Source organism: Canis aureus, chromosome 3 (genome assembly GCF_053574225.1).
Source record: "Canis aureus isolate CA01 chromosome 3, VMU_Caureus_v.1.0, whole genome shotgun sequence".
NCBI lineage: Eukaryota > Metazoa > Chordata > Mammalia > Carnivora > Canidae > Canis > Canis aureus.
Window position 1 is genome coordinate 46811483 of NC_135613.1, and position 16335 is coordinate 46827817.

General features: G+C 49.4%; 1 protein-coding gene across 13 annotated transcripts in view; it reads left to right on the forward strand.

The window, feature by feature from the left end:
• Window positions 1-16335, forward strand: part of MPRIP (myosin phosphatase Rho interacting protein) — a 150741-nt gene that overhangs the window by 64837 nt on the left and 69569 nt on the right. Inside the window, exon 1 of one of the 13 annotated variants that reach the window (XM_077892316.1) lies at window positions 9131-9385. The exons of the other annotated variants lie outside the window; for them this stretch is intronic. Coding sequence (XP_077748442.1) covers window positions 9233-9385 — 153 coding nt within the window. The 5' untranslated portion in view covers window positions 9131-9232. Of the gene's footprint in view, window positions 1-9130; window positions 9386-16335 lie in introns of those variants that run through there. 13 annotated transcript variants of the gene reach the window in all.

Here is a 16335-nt window from a genome sequence, read left to right on the forward strand (position 1 = left end):
GGGCGATTTGAAGTCCTTAGGGCTTCCAGTTTGTGTGGGTCTTGTTAAGCTGATCCCTGTGATGGCCCCAGACCTGTTTGCGCTGAGGCTCAGCAGCCTGGTTGATGGGAAGGGGTGTGTGTGTGTGTGTGTGTGTGTGTACACACCACTTGTGTGCTCTGTGGTTCAGCACATCGCCAGTGTGGGCAACAAGCCCCCGTGCCTATACTGTGCTCCAGCGGACACTTGCACTGAGCAGAGGCCAAGGAGCTGACACAGAGCTCAGGGCTACCTTTACAGCCCCTGCCCTGAGGAGTCTGCTTCCCGAACTGCTGGTTCTTCAGGGCACCTCCTCCTGGGACAAAATCATGTAGAAATGCTGTGGCCCTAGTTGCCCCCCTCCCCCCCAACATCATCACAGGTGGCACAGTTGCCTGGTGTGGCCTCCCGTTTGTCCAGGGGTCTTATAGGTCACTGGAGGGGAAACTACTGTTCCCTGCCCCGCCTCCCTTTTCTTCTCAGACTGCCTGAGAGTTGTTGCATTTTCTTGCCTCGTTGTGGTGGGCAGGGTTTTGGGGTGCGGCCCTGAGCACTGGGTGCTTGCTGGGCACCTTAGGAAATCCCGTCTCTGGTGGCATTTGCTCTCCCTTGTGCCCCTCAGCCCCCATCTCTCCCCTCTACCAGCAAGCTCTTCACAGCTGTGTTTTGTCTCTGTTCTCCCTCTCTGTCTCTGCTTTCATCGGGTCCTCTTTGGCCTAGCCAAAATCCGTGAGTGACTTAATCCAGCTGGATGGCCGCCCTGGACCAGCCAGGCAGGCGCAGAGTGAGCCTGCTGCAACATCACCCGGATCAGGCTCTCCCCTTGAGACAGCTCTTCCCAACTCTGGGTGGACATTAGAAGCACTATGGGACTTTTTAATAATTCTGATGCCCAAGCCCCACCCCAGAAAACTTAAATCTAAGTTACTGGGCATGGAATTTCTATTTAAAAATCTGAGTTCTCAGGTTAATCCATGATTCAGCAGAGGTGGAGAACCATGGCTCTAAGCTCTAAAATCTTGCACTCTAAGACTGCTTGCCTTTTAGTCTCTCTGCTGAGGCTCAGATCCCATTGACCCTCTTCTCCCTTCTGCCAGCTGTAGTCTTGGGGTGAGGAGGCTGCTGTGGCCAACCTATGAGAACTGTTAGGGCTCCTGACAGCTGCATGGTGTCAGTCTTGCCCTAGCACATAGTAGCTTGTTTCCTGGGGATCTACCTGGCAGGCCTTTAGGTAGGAAAGCAGTTCAACTGCCTAGAATAGCAGCATCCTCTTCCTCCCAAGCTAAGGCCGATTGGAAGGGTGGGAGCTGGGATGTGGGAATCTCCATATAAGGCCACCTGTGGCTCCAGCCTGCCTGCATGTGTGTGCCAGCCTCCGCCCCCTTCCCAGAGCAGCTCCCCCCCCCCCCCCAACCTGCTCTGGGTTTCTGAGACAGACAGCTCCCACAGGCCTGAAGGGCAGCTTCTGCCAGCGGACGCCTGTATCCCCCCTCCTTCTTGTGTGTTCTCTCCTTACTGTAGTCTCTTCTCCCTCCTAATCTAACGTGTCCTGAGAGAGGAGGCTCAAAACCTCATACAACAGGTATAACGTACTCACCTGCGTATCAGCTCTACTCCCTGCCGAGCTCTTGGGTATCCAGGGAACTCTGATGGGCTCTCTTTCCCTGGGATCCTCTCCCTGGAAGATTGCAGCGGTGGAATGGAAAGGAGGTGTGAACCTCCAAGAATAAGTGGGATATGCAAGACCAAAGGCAGAGGAACTGCACGTGAGCACTGTGCTTTCATTGATAGCGTTCTTTGCCATTGGATGCTGACTAACAGTTCTGGAACTATGGTTCTCAGGTACTGTGGCTGGACAATTGAGTAGATGGAGGGCAGGCAGTAGGGCCATTGTTGGAATGGGTGCTTCCAGGCAAACAAGGGGAGAGGCCAGAATGATCCATGTGGGGCTGGATTAGAGTCAGATAGCAATATGTTTTGTTTAGTAAAGTTATATAAGGAGAGACAGCTAGAGAAGGAGACGGAGGTGGATGTAGGTGGGTGGATATAAACGGATTATATGCACCTGCATTTCCTTGCTGTTAGCTGAGACCTGGAGGCAGCAACTCCCCAATAGCAGCCCGCATACCTGGCATCCGGCTTTTAGTTCCCAGTACATTCTCTAAGCTCCTAACCAGGGCTCCTTGGAGAAGTGGCTGGCTCCAGGACCAGGGCAGGAAATACACAGGCTGAGCCCAGAACACCATGTAGTGCCAGACCATAAGGAAACACTTGGAGAATATACCCATGCACACCCTGGTGGGCTATATCAGGGAGACATGGGAGCCTGCTGAGGAGGCCCTCCTCAGTGATTGAAGTTACAACAAAAGACATGATTCGAGCAAAAAAATACATAATGCAGGATTGGATTATAATCCAAAGTATAAAATGAAGATCCACAAGTCCATATAAATAAATGATTGCATGAAGAAACAAGTGAAGGAGCAGAAACAAAATCTCTTCACAGAATTCCAAGTAACTTGGGCGGCGAGTCCCCGTTCAGGGAGGTGGCACTAACTCCCCCACTCCTTATGTGTGGGCTGCACACAGTGACTTCCCTCCTCAGATAGGGGAAACAGTGACTTTAGAGTATAGAAAACCAGTGAACACAACCTCAGCCAGGTGTTCAAGGTCAACGTCATTAGTGAGAAGTCCTATGTGCCCTGGATGTTACTGAAGAGAAAGCGGCTTCACCTCTGTGGTCTTCCTCCCCCAAACCTGTATCGAACCACAAGAAAAATGCCTCATTCCAAGGGAGAGATATTCTACAAAATACCTGACCAGGCAGGGTCATCAAGAATAAGGCAAGTCTGAGAAACTGTTACAGCCAAGAGGAACCTAAGGTGACATGATGACTAAATGTAATGTGGGGCTTGGAACAGAGAAAGTATGTTAGGAAGAGACTAAGGAAATCCGAGTAAAGTAGACTTTTCAGTTAATAATCATAGACCACTATTGATTCCTTAATTATAATAAATTATAATAAATGTACCACACTGATGTAAATAATAGGGTAAAATGGGTAAAGGGTATATGGGAACTCTCTGTACTAACTTCACAACTTTTCTGCCAATCTAAATCTATCCTGAACATTTTTTTAAAAAAGAAATACCATAGAGGGGTGTGTGGGTGGCTTAGTCAGTTAAGCATCCAACTCTTGACTTTGGTTCAGGTCATGATCCTCAGGGTCATGAGATTGAGCCCTGCATCAGGCTCTGCACTCAACAGGGAATCTGCTTGAGATTCTCTCTCTTGTTCTCCCTCTCCCAAATAAATACATTAATTTTTTATAAAAAAGAAGTACCATAGAAACTTGGGAGAAAGAGGAAGTTGCTCTAGCCAGGGAAGCCAGGAAAGGCTGCGAAATGAGGTGCCAGTGCAGTTGCCTTTGAAGGAAGGGAGGGCCCACTCCCTGGCCAGGAGGCTCAGACAGGTTTGTGGCATGGGACAAGTGAAGCTGTGGTGATAGGTGCAAAGACAGTGGGTGGGCTCGAGTCATGATGGTAGCATTACTAGGGCCTTCCCTCCATGGCCTTGTGGCCTTGGAGATCCTGCTACCATGACCTGTTTATCCAGGAGCCTCTGTTTCCTTCCTCTACAGTGGAAGCCCTGGTGATGGTGGTGAGAGATTATGCTGGGGAAGCAACAACTGTGGAGGCCTACCATCCTTCTCAGGACCAGCTGTGCTTTAGTTATGAGACTCTTTTAGAATCTTCTGTCTGATTAAACTAAGGCAATGGGACCAAAATGGGGGAGCTGAGGATTGACTCCTCCATTAGCAGTTCCCTTGGCACCTGGAGGGAGGCCTGGCAGCCTTCTCACCTTCCTGCTTCCCTGTAATGTCCCAGGCTTGCTGTGAGGTCAACCCTGCACTCTAGCCCTCTGCTTTTGGGCTTGCCCGCCACCCTTTCCCCATGCCTCACTCCCTTGTTCCTGCTTCCTGCCCCAGAGAGGCCTCTCCCACCTGCCCTACTCAAAATTATCCCCCCCCCCCCAACACCCATCCTCCTCCATTCCCCCTCCTTCATTTTCCACCCTGGCCCATAATCACTACCTGATGCTTCATGTATTTTACGTGTCTGATTCTAGACTGGAAGGTGAGTCTCATGAGGTCAGAGGTTCTGTCCGTTTGGTTCAATGCTGTGTCACCACTGCCTAGAATGGGTGCCTGGCACATAGTAGGGACTCCACAGATGTCTCCTTAGTGGAGGAATGTATTGGTAGTAGCTGCTTTGCTTTTCTCAGTGTTTTTAAATTTATCTGCAGTAGAGATGATGCAGATCGACAGGGATAAAATGTCCCTTTATTAAAGGAGCCTTAGTAAATGCCTCTCTTTTTTTTTTCCTTTTTTTTTTTTTTAAAGATTTTCTTTATTTATTCATGAGACACAGAGGCAGAGACATAGGCAGAGGGAGAGATAGTCTCCCTGTGGGAGCCTGATGAGGAACTTGACCCTGAGACTCCGGGCTGACAACCTGAGCCAGAGGCAGACACTCAACACTGAGCCACCCAGGCATCCCCCAAAATGACCCTCTTTATCTCCAGCTAAACTCTGTCTTTGCAGCTCCTGCCCCCTGAGCCCACCTCTTCCCATGGGGACCTTGCCAGACAGGTCTGATCCTGGGGCCACAAGAAGTCTTTAAGACATTGGACTTCTGTGATCCTGGCCTTCTCACACCATGTTTCCTGTAGGCTGTGTTCATGCCCTTATTTTGCACTGACTGACCTCTGTGTGGCAGATACCATGTCCCCGGGGCCTGGTGTCCAGTGCATGTTTGTTGAATTACTGATTTTTGGAGACAGCAGCCCTGTCCTGCATCCCCAGCCCCTCCTCAGTCATCCCTTGTTCTCTTAAACAGCCCTGGCTCCTTCAGTTGTTCAGAACCAAATTCTGTTTATTTCTGGTCTTTGTTAAGGCCAGACTTGTGTAAGCCTTGTCCTCAAACCACCTTCTCTGTGCTCCTTCCTTTGGAGGAAGGTGGCCTCTTTGGGCTGGGGCTGGGACTGCCTAGAGAGGCATTTCAGAGCAGGTCAGGATTGAGGGGGGGGAGCGAGGGGGGACTGAGCAGCCTGCTAGGGCTGTGTGTCAGCTGCCAAATCCTGTGCTGCCCACACCCACAAGGTAGGACCTGGGCATTTCTCTGTTGGTGGCACCAGCACTAGCTCCCTTCGCTCCAGGGGGCCTGCCTGGTGGGCCATCTGACCCCTCGGGGCCCTGCTTCCTCACCTGCTGGGTACCTGATGTCTCAGGCCTTCCATTCTAACAGACTGATCCTTTCCCAGAAGGAAGCTCTTTCTGTTGAGAAGTGACATAAGACTGTTGACAGGGACATATGGCTTTGGTCGTCTTTGCATCTGAGAGATGGAAAAGGGAGTTCAGGTCCTTTTCTTGATCATCCCTCTCCTCAGCCTCCCACATTCCTCAGACTCTACCCTGCTGGTGCCCCTCTCTGTCCTTCACCCCTGCCTCGTCCTCTTCCCTTTCTTGCCATACCCCTGCCCCAGCCAGGCTGTCCTCAGCCAGCCCTTAGCAGTCTTCTGGAGGTCTTTCCAGCTCCCATGGTTGAGACAGGCTGCTGTCTCTCTGCCCCTGCAGTTCCACTTGCCTTCTTGTCCTGCCTCCCTGAGTCCTATTACTTGTGGCATTAGCTTAGGAGGGTCTGTTTCCTATGAAGGTAGGGAGATAGAAAAAAGGTAGTTGGAATAGAGACCAAGCACAAAAAAGAAAAAGAAGGTTCCTTAGTCCCTGTTCTAGGCTGAGTGACTGAGGCCTAAATCCTAAGGGTCCTCCCTGCTCCCTGCTTTTTGGCTCTGCTTTCAACATATCCCAGAGTCAAGCATTCTGCACTGCACACACCATCAGCATTCCATCTAGGCCATCTCTTCTGCTTGTCGCACGTATCTGAGGTCAGAGGAGTCTTGTGAGCAGCAGCCAGGCCACCTGTCCTGGCACACCTCCATCACGAATAACACCCTCCAGGCCCAGCTGGCCATGGCCACCTTGGCCTCCCTTTGTTCCCATCCTGCAGGTCAAGCCCCAGCTTGGCCCTGCCCTGTGGCCATGGCACTCACTTTTTCCTTCCCTCAGCCTTGCTTGGCCTCCCTGTGCGCCCAGTCCTCAGCATTCCCTACCCCCGACTTGCTTTCCTTCCCATCCAGTCACTGATTGGACTACCCAAATGGGGTTGTTCTTTGTTTTCTTCTTATTTACCTTTACCACCACGAGAATAAAATGAGCTGCTCTAAGGGTGACCCTTTGTCCTGTTCTTACCTCACCCCAGCACCAACTAAGCACAGTGCCTGGCATAAAGTGGGTGCTCAGTAAATACCTGCTGTCTATCCCTAAACATTTGTCTAGTGAGTTCTTTGGTGCTTGTGTGGACTTGTGGGCAGGGCCTTGAAGATTTCCTTCACTATCAGTAGGTGGGATTTTAAGTGTAAAGTAGAACTCAAATCAGAGCCCTGAGAACTTAGGCAGGGGCCACAGGCCCATGTATGAGTCAGACAGGAGACTTCTGGGTCAGCTCCCACAGACTATGACCTACCAGGAGAAGAGGGAGATTTGCGCGGGCAGGTAGGCAGTAGAACTGGGGCATAGGTGCTAGGTGGAAACCAAGAAAGGCAAAACTATAAAGGTGGAGTTTAGTGGTTCTGTTGTAGGGGAAGGACATTGATGGACTTGGAGGGCTGGAGCTCAGGAAGTAAGCTTGCTGGCTCTGGGGTGAACTAGGCCACTGTGCTAAACTGTTTTCTGTCCTAGTCAGAAGGCTCATACCTCTAGGAGATGCTCATTTGTACATAGTTTGTATCTGAGGTCACCACACCTTCCAGGAAAATAGTTCTCCCATTGTCCAGGTCCAGCTGTGGTCTGAGGTACTTATAGGAGAGAAGAGCAGCAAGGTGCTGAAGGCCCATACTTTGGGGAGAGAGCTGAGAATTGGAGGTAGGGAGAGGTAGGAATAGGAAGCTGGAGGGTGGGAGGGTTGAGATTGTGCCCACAGAGGCCTCTGTTCAGTATTGGGGAGGACCTCACACCAGGCCGCTGTAAGCTGGGCTAGAGTTGGCCAGGTTCCATCTCTAGAATGACCACCTCCCCCCGGGAACCTCTTAGCCTGCATGAGGCATATCTTTCTGCCTACTGCCCTGTTTCTACTGCTCATGTTGCTCTTCTTCCTGATGTGGGGATCCAAGTTGGCTGGGACAGTGGGTTCTTTGTATGTGTGCGCATTTGTGTGTGTGTGTGTGCAGATATATATGACACATTTACCACCCTATTTGTCAGTGTCCAGTTCAGTGACATTAAATCCATTCACATTGTTGTGCAACCTTCATCATCACCACCACCATCATCCATCTCCAGAACATTTTTATCTCCCCAAACTGAAACTCCATAGCAATTAAACGCTAGTATTTGTCCTTTTGTGTCTCGTGTATTTCATTTAATGTAATGTTTTTAAGGTTCATCCATGTTATAGCATGTATCAAAACTGCATTCCTGGGCAGCCCTGGTGGCTCAGCGGTTGAGCATCTGCTTTAGGCCCAGGGCGTGATCCTGGAGACCTGGGATCAAGTCCTACGTCTGGCTCCCTGCATGGAGCCTGCTTCTCCCTCTGCCTGTGTCTCTGCCTCTCTCTGTGTTTCTCATGAATAAATAAATATTAAAAAAAAATGCATTCCTTTTTATGGCTGAATAATATTCCTGTGTATGCTGCATTTTATCTGTTCATCAGTAGACACTTGGGTTGTTTCTACCTTTTTGCTATTGTGAATAATGCTAAAATGACCATGGGCATACAAATATCTGTTTGAATCTCCTCCTTTCAGTTCTTCTGGGTGTATATGTAGAAGTGGAATTGCTGGGTGTCATGGTAATTCTGTGCTTCATTTTTCGAGGACCTGCCACACTGTTTTCCTCAGTGGCTATACTATTTTACGTTCCCACTAGCAATGCGCAGGGGTTTTAATTTCTCCTCATGCTTGCCAACATTTGTTATTTTCTTTTTTTAATTAAAGCCATCCTAGTAGGTGTGAAGTGGTATCTCATTGTGTTTTTGTTTTTGTTTTAAGATTTTATTTATTTATTTGACACAGAGAAAGAGCCAGAGAGCACAAGTGGGGGGAATGTCGGAGGGAAAGGGAGAAGCAGGCTTCCCACTGAGCAGGGAGCCCAGTGTGGGGCTCCATCCCAGGTCCCTAGGATGATGACCTGAGCTGAAGGCAGACACTTGACTGTGCCACCCAGGCACTCCTCATTGTGGTTTCAATTTGCATTTCTCTAATAACTGATGATGTGTTGGAGAGGGAGAAGCAGGTTCCCCGCTGAGCAGGAAACCAGACATGGGGCTCGAACCCAGGACCCCAGGTTCATGATCTGAGCTAAAGGCAGATGCTTCACCCACTGAGCTACCCAGGTGTGCCTTGACACACAAGAGTTACTAATGTTGATGAAATCTAGCTTATTCTTTCCTTTGGTGTCATATACAAGAAATCATTGTCAAATCCAATGTTACAAAACTGTTAGCCTTGTCTTCTAAGAGTTGTGTTTTTTTGCTCCTACATTTACATTTAGGTCTTTGATTCAGTTTAATTGTCAGATATAGTGTAGGTACCTGGGTCTTGTGGAATCCTGCTGCCCTGCTAGCTGGGTGGGTGAGGAGAATAAAGTTATTCTTTCCTGCGTTCCCTTGCCTTCAGCCTTAGGAGTAAGGTGAACCTTGGTCAGGTGGTGGTGGCTTCCAGAGGAAAGCCAAGGGCCTGTGACTACTTGGTGGGAGCCTGCGCAGGTTTATGGCCCAGCCATCAGCCCAAGGCAGCAAGTATGAGGAGGAATTGCCTAACATTGGCAGCAAGTGAAAAAGCTCCGTGTTGTATACGTTTCTCCCTTCAAAAAATGAGTTTAGCCAACCCGGACAAGGCCCCACAAAAGCAGGGAGGTTGGCTGCTTGACAGAGCTCTGAGGGGATCATTTCCCCAGCACCTCTGCACGAACTGTATTGAGCTAACAGACGCCTCTCCTCTTCCTGCAGTTCCTGGGCAATGGCCCCAATGTGACCACAGCACCAGACACAGCAGCTCGTTGCTACTTGGGATTAGCAAACATTCTGTCATTTGTGGGCCACTTTCTGCTGAATCCGTGGAAGCCCTGGATGCCTCAGAAAGCCCCACCCCCACTCCCATGCCCCTGGGTGGGGCCAGCGCTGAATCTTGGAAAGAAGATCTCCTAGGGACAGGACCACCTGCCCACTGGATTATCCTCTCTGGCAGGAGGCACCTCCAGGCAGAGTGCTCAGCTACATTCTTTGTGTGGACGTTGAATTGTCAGAGCCGGGTAGATTGAATGTTAACTCTTTGGGGTTGGTTGGCTCTAGCTGCTGCATTTTGAGGTGAAGTGTTGAGGTAGGTTAGGATTTGGAAAGCAGGGCTCTAGTCCTTATGCCTCTCTGGGCCTTGACTTCTACATCTGAAACATGGGGCAGAGGGAGGGGCCACAGGCACCTTTCAGGCCTGGATTAGAGGCAGCAGTGTGAGTTCCTCCTGTGGGAGCCTGAGTAGGATTGCATAGGTTTCTCAAAGGGCCTCTCCTGTCAGTCATCACATCTTGATTATCTCTATGCCCATGCAATGCTTTGTTTTTTGTTTGTAAGTACACTGCCTTTTTAGTGTCGTTATAGGATTATATAGCCATTGCTACAGCCTAATTTTAGAACATTCCTCTTCCCCTGCCCCAGCCAAAGAAGCTCTGTACTCCTAACCTATCCTGCCCTAATCTTCCCCCAGACCCTGGCAACCACTAATCTACTTTCTGTCTAAATAGATTTACTCATTCTGGCCATTTCCTATAAAGGGAATTACGCAGTGTCCTGCACCCACCTCTTGCCTTTCAACTTGATCATCTGCTGATTACAATAGTCCTGGGCTCTGGAGGGTAAGTTATAGACCACAGTCCCCTGGAGGTTAGGTTCCTTTTCTGGGCCCTTCATCCCATTCAAGCCAGCTCCTGCACCTCATGTCCTTCAGGTAGTGGAGGACTTGTTACTATCTCACTTTTGCACACGGAGTGTCCTGCTATCCATTTAACAAACATAGGATTTGGTAAGGTTGGGTATACCCATTTTATAAATAAAACATATTTATAATATTTATTATATGTATTACAAAATACATATAAATAAAGCATAATATTTATACAGTGAATCTGCAAAGTAAACTTAGAGGGGATGACTCGTTTCATATATTATTCAAAAATCTGTACTAAAGCTCATTTTGAACAGTGCCAACATAGGCCTATAGAGGAAAATCAAATTAGTTTTATCAAGGACCTCACTGTCTAGCCTGGAGAATAGGTGGGCAGACTCGTAAGTGGACTCAGGGCTACATGCAGGGCTCTTCTCTTCACGGAGGACAAGGAGACCATCCAGGAGGTAAAGGATATGAGATAGACATTTCTGGCAGGAGATGCCTAGGAAGGAAGCCAGCCTGTTTATTGGCGGGTCACCTCAGCCTGTGAGCTTGGGCAGGAGATGATGAAGAGGCTCTTAAGAGCCTCAAACGTGAGGCAGAGAGCTTGGACTTGAGACTGTGGGAGCAGCTAAGGCACGGCCATGTGTCTGCTCATAAAGGTTCTGGAACCAATACTTTAGCTGTAGGGAGGTCAGCCTGGTCTTGGGCTCTAGCTGTTGAACTGAATGCTGTGTCGGGGAGAGTAGAATCCACACACCTTACCACGGTATGCCAGCTGCTCCTGTCACACCTTCCACAGAACACTCAGGTTGAAGGCTCCCATCTCTCTGACTCGATTTGGATTTGTGGGCAGCGGGATGACTATAAGGTGGACAATAGGAAAGAAGTGAATGCCACACTCAGATGTGGGCCTGCCCGTACCTGGGAGCTTACGGGGAGATAGGCTGGGCCCACACTGCAGGTGAAGCATCTGGTGCTCCAAAGAAGAGCAGAGACCTAGCCCTGCTGCTGTGTGGTGGGAAACCAGACTCTGATCTCCCCCCAAGGCCTGGAGATAGGTACCTGGAGGCAGAGAGAATAAATGTGAACTGCTCTAGTGTTCTTGGAGAAACCCCTTGGTTTGGCCCGTCCTTTTCAAGAACCTATGGTTAGCCATCTTAGGGCCAGCTGCTGGCTTCCAGTGTGGGCATGGAAGCTTGGTGTTTCCTCCCCTCTCAGGGAGAGGATGGCCTGTGATGCCTAGAGATCCCTCCAGTCCAGCCAGTCCAGTTTTTTCTCTTCATCCTGCTGGCCTTTTCTCTGTCCTCAGATAGGAGACAAATGTGCCCAAGGCCTTCTTCCCTTCTCCTTGTGGCAAACATTTGGAGAAAACGTATTGAATTGTCATATTACTGCCACCCCCTTGTCTGGTGGGGAGTATGTGTACACACACTGAGCAACAGCAGGGGAAGCATTCCTGGGTTGTGTGCCAACCCTGAGCCCTCACTTCATGTGAACAGTATCCTTTCTGGTCTCGTGGCAACTCTATGAGGTGAGGGATTTCTTTTATTGTGGTAAAATTTACATAACATAAATATCTGTTTTAACGACTTTAAAATGTACAGTTAAGTGGTATTTAGTATGTTTGTGATGTGCAACCATCACCAATGTCTAGTTCCAGAACTTTCTCCTCATTTCAAACGGAAATCTTATACCCATTAAGCAGTCACTCCTCATCCCCCACTCCCCCGCTTATCCCCTGGCAACCATCAATCTGTTTTCTGTCTCTGAATTTGCCTATTCTGGATGTTTTATCAAAACTGACGATATTTGTCCTTTGTCACTGGCTTCTTTGATTTAGCGTCATGTTTTCATGTGTTGAAGTGTGTGTCAGTGTTTCATTTTTATGGTTGAATACCATTCTGTTTTATGGCTAGAGCACATTTTGTTTATCCATGCACCCATTTTTTAAAAATATTTATTCATTCATTCATTCATTCATCCATCTATCTATCTATCTATCTATCTATCTATCTATCTATCTATCTATCTATTTATTTGAGAGAGAGAGCAAGAGATAGGGGAGAGGGGCAGAGGGAGAGGGAAAGAGAATCTCAGGGAAAGGAAGGGAATCTTAGAGAGAGAATCTTCCATCACTGAGTGACAGAACCTGACACAGGGCTTAATCCCAGGATCCTGAGATCACACAGGGCTTAATCCCAGGATATTGAGCCAAAGCCAAGAGTTGGCCGCTTAACCAACTAAGCCACTCACGTGCCCCATTTATGCATCCATTGATGGACGTTAAGGCTGTTTCTGCTTTTTGGTTGTTGTGAATAGTGCTGCTATGAACATTTGTGGATGAATTCTGTTCAAACACCTCTTTTCAATTCTTTGGGGTGTAAACCTAGGAGCAGAATTGCTGGGTCATATGGTAACTCCATGTTTAACTTTTTGAGGAACCTCCATACTGTTGTCCACAGCAGCTGCTCCATTATACATTTGAAGTAAGGGGTATTGTTAATCCCATTTTACACTGGTGGAAGCTGAGGCTTAAAATTTGCAGCTTGCGCAAGGCGACTTAGGTGGTGATTGGCAGAGTTAGGATTCTGCTCCAAGGTTGGTGCTCTTCTTGGCTGATGAGCTCTGGAAACATAAAGCCCAGAGGCTACATTAGGTCTTTGAGCCTTTGTGGGGAAGAAGGATCATCTTTAGCTTCCTGTCCTGGGGTGATGGGTCCACAGGTGACAGATCCCCCATGCCGTAGCCCCCAGCGTGGCTCCCCAGCCTCCTCCTTTGGGTGGAGTTGCGGCAGTTAGGGTGCATGTTGGAGTCCTAAAGGGCAGGAAGGGGTGCAGAACCACAGATTCCTCCAGAGGAGCCCATATGAGATCACAGATACAGACCTGGCATCCAAGGACTTGTGGCAAGACTGTGGGCACATCACAGCCTCAGCACTACTCTGTGCGGCTGGCAGCTCTGGTGTGGGGGATGGTTGCGAAACTGCCCTGGAAACCACAAGGACTGTAGAATCCATGGGAGCTGGCCACATGCCTGGGCAGGGGACTTTGCTGGCTTCTTGCCATGTAAGGAACGGAAGGAAAGAAGTTCTGCCTGGCGGGCACCTACGGCAGCTGGCCATCCTTGCTGCCCTGAGGCCCCTGGCCGAGGTTGGGGGAAGCCTTCTCTGAGCTATCATAAGGGCCAGGCAGAGGCTTTAGTTCACTCCAATTCTGGGTGAGTTTGTGACTATCTCAAGACTCCTTTTCCATGAGCCTCTCCAGTTTTCTTTGAGAACTTGGACTTTGAGGATATCCATCTTAAGAGAGCTGTTCACTAGGCAGAACTGCGGCCTTAGTAGAGAATCAGGTGGCCCATTCTATACTTGGATAGCATTTGATGTCCCACCTCTTGAGAGAGTGACTCATGATTTGTTAGATTTGGGACTCTGTGAGCAGTTTGGTAGTAGCAGGAGGAGCCAGAGACAGTCTCTGTGATCCTAAGCAACATACGTTATTCTCAGGGCATGGGACTCCAGGGGTGCCTAGATGGAGTGCTGTACTCAGCAAAGCTCCCCAAGGGCCACCTTCCTTCCATAGGAAAATAAGTCTAACTTCCTTAATCCCAAATAAAGGATGCATGTGGTCTTCCTGGGCCTGGCTCAAGTGGCCTAGCCAAGCCTCCAGCGTGGCTGCCTGGTAGGCCTCTGTATAGGAGCTTGTGGGAGCCATTTTCCCCACCTTGGGGGAGGGCAGAGGTGGTCATGTTTCTGCCTAGGCCCTGTCTGATCCTGCCCACCAACCAGTGGTGTAGTAGTACTGGGCCACACTTCCTGGGTGGCCCTGGTGGGTTCCAGGTCCTTTACTACTCTGAGCCCCACTTACTTGCACATCTGTAAGTCAAGCCCGTCAAAATGCCTTCCTCCTGAGACTGTCATCAGGGTGAACCTGTTAAGTACTTATCCAGAGCCCTGCCTGACTCCAGAAGACCATTAGGATTATTCTTGCCACCGTGACTTCTGCAGGGGAGAGTCGTCTTATCCTATCTGGAGTCTACTCACCCCTACTTCTGGCAGTATACAAATGTACTGGCCGACCACTGTCACCAAATAGCACTGCTTTTCCTACACCTTAAGTGGGTGGTGGGGAGTGTGACAGAACAATAATACAGAACACAAAATGGGTAGTAAAAGTACTGTTCCATAATTTTTCATTCTGTGTGTGTGTGTGTGTGTGTGTGTACATGCCCATACACCTGTTCATCCCAGTGTGAAATATGAGGTTCTCTGTCAGCCATGGACAGATAGGTTTGAAATATATGCACTGTTGCAGGATCCTGCAGTAGACTGGGCTGGCCTTTGCCTTGAAAGGCAGTTTTTGACCTTGTGAGCATTTCTTTGCCTGGGGGAAAGCCATCATTTCTGTGGGTCTCTGTTCTCCCATCTGAATGGAGAAGTGGGGCAAAAAAGTGGAGTATTTCCATTCTCTCCAAGTCTTGTCTCACCTCTGGTTGTATAAGCACAGCTGCCTGGAGGAAAGCACCCCCACCGATAGTTCTAAATGGCCCCTCTTTGTACTTCTCTTCTACTTTCTTGTCTCTGGCTCTTAGAAATTTACCTCCTGAACTTCCAGGATCCAACAAGAAGTGGAGGAGGCCCGTTTTCCCTAATGTGCACCTGCTTGGCCCAGGACTGGGGGGTGGAGGTGCTCCAGGTGGTAAGGCTGCTGTGGCAGGATCTTCCAAAGCAAGCCTCTGGCAGGTATTCAGCTGCAGTGGGCAGAGCTTACTTTGGTCTTTTGGGGCCAGTGGGCAGATGACTGGAGGGTTGGGTTCTCAGCAGGATATAGCTCCATCCCTGAAGAGAGGCCCTTGTCTCCGTTTCTGTTTTGTTGCCTCATGCTTACGTGGTCTTTGGCCTTGGGATGAGTTGACATTGATGCAGCTCTACCACCTTAGCAGCTGTAGTATAGAGGCCAGAAGAGGACCAGGAGCCCTGAGATGGCTAGAGGGCCAGCTGGTGACTTTGCTGGCTGAGGACCTAACCCATAACAGCAACATAACATAGAATTGGATGGCCATCCCTTTTTTGAAATCAAGCAAAACTAGGTGGTGCTCAGCCTCCTAGGAGGCCTGGATTCCTAATCTCTAGAAGTGCAGAATGAGAGCAGGGAGCTTGTCAGATGGAGCTGTCTTCTCTAATGACTGTCGTTGGAGCGAGGGGGTTCCCTCTGGCTGGATTTGGATTGCAGCCTAGATCCCTGCCCTTGCTCTCCAAGCATAACGTCTGACCTAGTCAGGAGATGGATTTTCAAGGATCTCTTCTCTCTTCTTGGGTGTAACCTGTTCCTTGCCATGAGCTGGGGAGGGCCACACCTGGGCCTGGGGACTCTCTGGAGGCCCTTGATTGAATGCGTCTGAGCTCTGGGTGCAGGAGATGTAGTTGAGTGCAGACTAGTGGAGGAGCAAGTGGGGGTGGTGTATAGGCAGCCTCAGAGGGGCAGGGGAGTGGTTGGTGAGAGGACGCAGTAGCCAGGGCCTGGCCTTGGTACCCACCTAAGACAGTGAGCAGCTTCACAGCAGGTGGTGCTGGAGCCTGGTGCTTCTTCTGGCAGGGGGTCACTGATGAGACTTCAGGAGCAGCTATTTTCACGGTGCGGGCAAGTACAAACCTGGGTCAGTTTTCCGGTTCTCCCTTCTTTTCTGACCGCTGTCCATGGCTCCCTTTTCCACATATGTAATAGGATTAGATTATGCCCACCTCATAAGTAGTATCTAAGGAGGCAGTAATTATGAGATCCTGACACACAAGTAGTAAACAAACGTTCATTTTCTTCAGCCGTAGCTTGTTATGTCTTTGCCTTTTACACTTCTGAAAGCTCTTTGGGAAGGAGGTAGTCGGAGGCCCAGAGAGGTTGCTGAAAGTCTTAGGGCACAGTTAGTGACTGGGGCCCATGACCGAGTTCAGCGGCAGGGCTAGCTGGGACATCACGTCTGTAGCTGATGGCCACATGTACAGCAGTCCACTACTGTGCATGAGGAGATGGTGAGCATTTTGGTGACCCTGAGCCCTGGAATGGTAGTTTGTAAACGCGAGCATGGTAGTTTGTAAACGCAAGCATGCCTTCAGGCAGCCCACTAGAGAGTGAATGAGAAAGAAGCATTAGAATTGATGTTGGTGTGTTTTATTGGCCCCATTAGCTTGCCTGTGTGTGTGATATAGCTTATAAGGTATTGGCTCAGTGGTGCAGCTAGATAACTTATGTCCATGCATGCATGTGTCACAGGTGAGCATATGCTGGCACCTTCTGACTCCCGTGAGTCCAAGCATTGAAGCAGGGG